The 6,869-nt window shown below is 37.5% G+C and overlaps 1 protein-coding gene and 1 pseudogene across 1 annotated transcript in view; one reads left to right on the forward strand and one right to left on the reverse strand.

Moving 5' to 3' along the window:
* Positions 1–242: 242 nt before the first annotated feature.
* LOC125847328 (nuclear transport factor 2-like) lies at positions 243–2,020 on the forward strand (annotated as a pseudogene).
* A 31-nt stretch (positions 2,021–2,051) lies between these two features.
* Positions 2,052–6,869, reverse strand: part of LOC125848056 (nuclear transport factor 2-like) — a 17,147-nt gene continuing 12,329 nt past the window's right edge. Inside the window, exons 3-8 of the mRNA XM_049527848.1 lie at positions 4,016–4,313; positions 3,507–3,932; positions 3,108–3,229; positions 2,959–3,024; positions 2,761–2,824; positions 2,052–2,591 (exon numbers count right to left, since the gene is read on the reverse strand). Coding sequence (XP_049383805.1) covers positions 2,362–2,591; positions 2,761–2,824; positions 2,959–3,024; positions 3,108–3,229; positions 3,507–3,932; positions 4,016–4,313 — 1,206 coding nt within the window. The 3' untranslated portion in view covers positions 2,052–2,361. The remainder of the gene's footprint in view (positions 2,592–2,760; positions 2,825–2,958; positions 3,025–3,107; positions 3,230–3,506; positions 3,933–4,015; positions 4,314–6,869) is intronic.

Below are 6,869 nucleotides of genomic sequence, written 5' to 3' on the forward strand. Positions count from 1 at the left end.
TGCTAATGTATTCGGAAGTCCAGTGATATGTATCCGGATGTCATATCCCCTCGTGGATACATCCCTCACCTATGTATCTGAAAGTCCATTGATGTATCAGGAAGTCCAGTAATGTATTCGAAATCCATAAATTTTAAGAGATTTTTGTAATTTAAAAAAGAATAGGAAAATAATGTAATTAGCTCTACACACTTTGATGTTTAAGTAAATTATGCATATTTAAAACCTTATTGCTTTTCTTGATGTTTGAGCGGAATATCAATACTTTGATATGTCCATTGGTCTACAAGACTACAAGGTCGAAATAAAGACTGTAGATGCATATGATTCCTTTAATGATGGAGTGATTGTTTTGGTGAAGGGAAGTTTAACCGGGAGAGATAAGTTAAAAAGGAAATTCGCCTCGACATTTTTCCTTGCTCCACAAGACAACGGTTATTTTGTTTCGAATGATGTTTTTAGGTATGTAGAAGAAAATGAGATTGATACCGTCTCAGAAATGATTAATCGAACTGAAGATGTGTAGTTAGAGGCTCCGACCCCTGATCCAAGTTGGATCTCTTCTCTAAATCAATAAGTGTAGTTGTTCTTGTATTCTCTTAAAATCTTTTACTATTTTCATTTTGAATCCAAAACCTACTCATGTCGTTGATCTCCCAAATCTCGACCAAGTTGGCTCACATGTAGAAGAAGTTCAACATGTTGAGGAAACGGCCAACGACTCTTTGGAAGATGGGAGACACGTTGGTGATGAAAGATAGATTGTTGTGGAAACTGAATCTCGTTTCAACGAGGATCAGAACCCTACAAATACAGAATCCGCTAATTTTGTTGCCCAAGAGGATGCTCCAAAGAAGTCATATGCATCAATTGTCACTTCACAAAAAAGAAAGGGCCATCCAAATTCTAGGTACCCACTAATACTTCCAGAATGGCTCCTCCAAAGGCTGTAAAACAGCCGGTTGCTGCAGTAGCACAAACTGCAGCTCTTGAAGCATCAAATCCTACTGCCCCTAGTGGAATTAATGTACCTAAAACTAATGATACTGAAGATGAATGTATAATTTCTTTGAAACTTGCCTGAAATATACTCATTACTTCCATCTTGTGATGGGCACATCTATATGTGAAAAAATGGAATAGGGATGTTCGTATTTAATTTTTGAGCAAATGAAGGAGCACGATAAGTAGATATGTTTTGAGTTTGATCTAGATGTTGGGTTATTTGATCTACTAGCGTTGTTATGCTTATTCTGCTTTCTGACTTTCTCATTGTTTACAGTGTCTCTGTAAGAGTACATTGTCATCTGATTTACTTCGATTTTAATTCTTGGAGCTGAGGGATACTCCATTAATGTCCGCAATTTGCCTCTAGATGTTGCTGTATCCTAACTCGAAGCTGAATTTAAGAGATACAGGCCTATTAAGAAAGGAGGTGTACAAGTTAGAAGTAATAGGGTTGGTTCAGCATACATTATATTCAGCTTGGTTCACTAACACCTACAGATTGTTATCATGTGTCCACTTATTCTCTTTGCTGCAGCAACAAGGATTCTGATTTGGCTTTGTTGAATTTGAAAATGTGAGCTCCATGAACCACCCATACAGGTTTGTGCTCCCTGAAATATCATTGCATCTTTTTTCTAGAATTTAGAATGTGTTTACTTCCTAGACTTGTTAGTACATGATATGTTGCATCATTAGTCTCTACAAGAAGATGCATGATGAACCCTTGATCACCTTGTAGAGTGAATGTACATGGTCAAGATAGTAGAGAAGTAATAATAACAATACTGATAAGGGAACTAGACAACGCTTGATCATCTACTAACTTTCTACCCTAATCCTCGACCTCCCTATCATCCTATCTAGGGTAATGTCCTCGGTAATCTGCAGTGTCATTCCTGTCTAATTTTCTGTCAACAGCAACTTTCATCTAAATTTTGTGATTATTCATCCCAGGATAAATAATCCCACAAAAGTGACCAATGGGACAATACAAACAGCTGAACAGCTGTAGTTTGGACGGGCATCCAAAGTGAGAAATAAAATTTAGACATTCCATCAAACCATTTTTCCTGTACATAATTCGGAAATACTAACATTAAGCGCTGCGAGTTAACTGTTTAAAACAAGTGACGGGCCACCTACACAAAAAAATGATCCCCAACACTTGGGTAAACAGGGGGGCAACGCTTAGGTAAACAGGGGGGCGAGAACACTAAGTAATGTCAATGTCAACTTTGATTAAGTTGATATCACTAGTTCACTACACAGCTAAACTGTTCCGCTGCTTGCACACTGGCAAACAAATAAACTAGATCAAAATTTACCACCAAAAAATTTATCCAGCCACATAAACTATGCTGTAGCAGAACTCTGACTAGGGCCACCTCTCCATCCCCCTCTCCCTCTTACTTGATAGCCTTCACCACCACGTCCACCTTGAACCCTACCACGCCCTGAAAAATCACGTCCTCCGAATTCACTTCTCCCGTAGCTCCGACCTCCACCAAAGTTTCCGCGGACCCTGAAATTGTCATTTCGGAATATTCCTCTTCTAGGAGAGAAACGGCCTCTAACACTACCAACTGTAACATCAAATTGAAAAAACAGGTTTATAATTTTATATGAAAAAGTCATGGTCCAATTAACTCTTAACAGTTGATGGTATGAATAGATTGCAGAATTTGATGTCTGATATTTTTTATGTGAACTCAACATCCAAAACTTTTAAAGATAATACACTCTTAAACTTACCTCTAGTTGTAGTTCTCTTCATCTCGACAACAGTTTGACGAGCCCCCATGATGATGGGTGAAGCCTAGAGAGAAAAAAAAAAAAAGAATAGTCACAGTAATGCATCTTCATATCATGTACTAACAAGTCTAGGAAGTAAACACATTCTAAATTCTATAAAAAGATAGCCTGTGCAATGATATTTCAGGGAGCACATACCTGTATGGCACTGTTCATGGAGGTAACATCTTCAAATTCAACAAAGCCAAAGCAGAATCCTTGTTGCTGCAGAAAAGGGAATAAGAGGACACATATTAACGATCTGTAGGTCAGTGAACCAAGATGAATATAAGGTGTGCTGCACTAACCCTATTACTTCTAACTTGTACACCTCCTTGCTTAATAGGCCCATATGTCTTAAATTCAGCTTCAAGTTGGGCTACAGTAACATCTAGAGGCAAATTGCGGACATAAATAGAGTATCCCTCAGCTGCAAGAATTAAAATTTAAGTAAATTAGACGACAATGTACTCTTAATGGGACTGTAAGCAATGAGAAAGTCATAAGCAGAATAAACATGACAATGCAAGTAGATCGAATAATCCAACATCTAGATCAAACTCAAAACATATCTACTTATTGTGCTCCTTTATTTGCTAAAAAAATTAAATACGAACATCCCTATTCCATTTTTTCTGACATATAGATGTGTCCATCACAAGATGGAAGTAATGAGTTTATTTCAGACAAGTTTCAAGAAATTATACCTTCATCTTCAGCATCATTAGCTTCAGGTACGTCGATTCCACTAGGGGTAGTAGGATTTGATGCTTCAGGAGCTGCAGTTTGTGCTACTGCAGCAACCGGCTGCTTTTCAGCCTTCGAAGGAGCCATTCTGGAAGTATTGGTGGGTACATAGATTTTGGTTGGCCCTTTCTTTGTTTGTGAACTGACAATTGATGCATATGACTTCTTTGGAGCATCCTCTTGGGCAACAGAATTAGCTGATTCTGTATTTGTAGGGTTCTGGTCCTCGTTGAAATGGGATTCAGTTTCCACAACAATCTCTCTTTCATCAGCAACTTGTCTCCTATCTTCCAAAGAGTCATTGGCTTTTTCCTCAACATGTTGAACTTCTTCTGCATGTGTGCCAGCTTGGTCGAGATTTGGAGGATCAACCACATGAGTAGGTTCTGTATGCAAAATGAAAATAGTAAAAATATTTTAAGAGAATACAAGAACAAGTACACTTATTGAATTAGAAAAGAGATCCAACCTGGGTCAGGGGTCAGAACCTCTGACTGCACATCCTCAGTTCCATTAATCACTTCTGAGACGGTATCAATCTCATTTTCTTCTACATACCTAAAAACATCATTCAAAACAAAATAACCCTTGTCCTGTGGCGCAAGGAAAAATGTCTGGGCGAATTTCCTTTTTAACTTATCGCTTCCGGTTAAGCATCCAGTCACCAAAACAATCACCCCATCCTTAAAGGAATCCTGTGCATCTGCAGTCTTTATTTCGGCCTTGTAGTTCTTGTAGTCCAATGAACATATCAAAGTGTTGATATTCTGTTCAATCATCAAGAAAAGCGATAAGTTTTTACATATTGCAAGATAATATTCAATTTATCACCTTATTATACAAGTCTTGCTAATGATTCTTCAATTTTATTTTATTTTTGGTTTCCCACCCGGTGTCCGGAGCACACATTGGAGCTCCGACTAAATCCGGATCGCACACTGCAGGGCCCATCCAGGGGTGGCGCTCCCAACATGATTTTCTCCATATCGGGGGTGGTGCTCCGACTAATGATTCTTCAATTAATAACTCTAAACAAGATTTTTAAAAAGGTGCAACAAAGAACAATACAAGAAATACACTTTTGGCATGCTACAAATCATGTAAATTTAGCAACACTATAAGTACACAATGAGTTGATTTAAGGCAATAGATACGAGGAAGGCATTTTCTAGACCAAGGGAATTCTCCAAGTCTCAAAAAAATTTGTTGCCAGCTCTAACACCCAATGATCTACTTATCAAAAGAAGATACCAAGGACCTGGAACTTCTATATGTTGTAAGACAGACAGGTTTTACACATTTCTTAATCTCTGACAAGGACTTCTAACTTCGGGATAGCAACAGTTCCTCTCGGTCATATTCTGTCATATACAGAGTGGACAGCATGAATTGAAGTCATAACTTCGAAACCCGTTTTTTATGACCGAAAATCTGTTGTTTCTGTCTCCGAAACTCAATGGATAATAGGTCACATTCCACCCTTCTTTACTTAAATACCCAAACCCGGTTCACAACAGAATTTGAGCTCATGACGTGCGTGCACCTGTCCATGTTGTACTACCTTTGCTATTATACCAAAAGCATTGAGGGCCAGTTCTCAAAACCAACTTTTCCAATACTACCAACCACAAAAATGTTTTCTAAAAGCGCAACCTAAATTAATTTTGAGACTAACTCCACACACTGCTTTCTAAGACCCCACCAAGTTGTTGCATCAAGCTTTTAACCTCGCTTTCAAATTCATGAACCAAACGTTACATGACTTTGTCAAATTGAAAGTAATTTTTGGTGTTAGTAAACACATCTCCTCTACAACATCAACTAAGTGCCCATTTCCAACAAGTATACCTACAACGTCATGTACCATTTCAATTTTCTCAAACAGGAAGTAGGAAATTAATTGGTATTATCTTCTTTTATTTGGATAGGTAAACAATTGGTGCTATATATTTTTTACATACAGAAGAAATATATCTTTCAACAACAAATTAACAATCACTCAGAATTTCCCAAATTAAAAAAATTGGGAATAACCACAAGCTTTCAGACTTTTCAATCAGCACCACAAAATTAGTAAATTTTTTGCTGGTATGACCAAAGTATCCTCCTCAAGTCGAGAGAAAAGAATAGAACACTACAGAGCATGCAGTTAAGCATCAAAATATGAAAGCTCTACATATCAGTTTCAGTAACCACAGCTGAATTTCAGAGGCCAAAAATGTCCATCCTTTCAAATATCTGTATTGCTGCTATTAATGGAGATGATTTAGGGCAAGTGGAAGAAACATTCGAAAGGGTTCTTTGTCATGAGCAAGTATACGGAATTTTTTTTGAGAAAGAAACGAAATGAATACCAAACAAATCCAGCAAATATATTTGCAGCACTACTTACTATTCACTGCACAGTGCCAGTTCTTAAAATCATTTTTTTTCTAAAATCATATCTCACACAAGACATAGGATTTTGATACTGACTCACCTCTCAAGACGTACATCAGAAGAAAATATCGACAAAAGGATAAAGAGTTGAGTTCTGGACAAACATAACTGCTACAGCAATTGTCAAGCAACTGTTCCCTGGATTTGCTCCAGCAGTTGGTCTAGCAGTTATTGTTCCTAGTTTGTAGTTTATGGTGTCAGTCTTATCCTATTATGTTCTCTATATATATGTAATTAGGATTAGTTATTTGGGGTATGTAATTAAGAATTAAAACTACTATATTCTGGAGTCTTGTCCTCTCCATATGGACAACTTTATTGGTATAATTGTTTTTAAGATTCTTGCACAAAACTATTGCCACTAAATTTACTTGCTTTGTTCTATTTCTTCGGTTCTCTACTTCTGGTTACCATCAGTTTTGGTATCAGAGCAGATCAATCTAACATGGTCAATACCAGATTGTCTAATTCACAAGAAGGCATTCCCAATGTTGAATCTCTTGCCCAACAATTATTTGCCACGGCATCTAAACTAGATACAACAAACTCACCGGCAGCAGATGTTGCAACATTGAATGCCTAGACTAGTTGCCCTCAACAAGAATTCAGTCACCGAAACCGTAATAGAGGAAAATTGGCAAGAAAAGGAAGACATTGATAGTCCAGCTTGGCCAAAAAATCCTTCCCGAAGGCCATAAACAAATGAGGATGGATTTTGAAAGCAGAAAAATACTTCTGCTATTATCAAACTCAAGAGGAACATTAAGTTGACATCGCAGCGATGTATTTGGAAGGGGATGCTCTGGATCTCTTTTCTTGGATAAATCGTGAGCGAACTTTACTTTATTGGGAAGAACTTGTTAAAGCATAAATTATGGTCCTGC

The sequence above is a fragment of the Solanum stenotomum genome, chromosome 12, assembly GCF_019186545.1.
Source record: "Solanum stenotomum isolate F172 chromosome 12, ASM1918654v1, whole genome shotgun sequence".
Classification (NCBI taxonomy): Eukaryota; Viridiplantae; Streptophyta; class Magnoliopsida; order Solanales; family Solanaceae; genus Solanum; species Solanum stenotomum.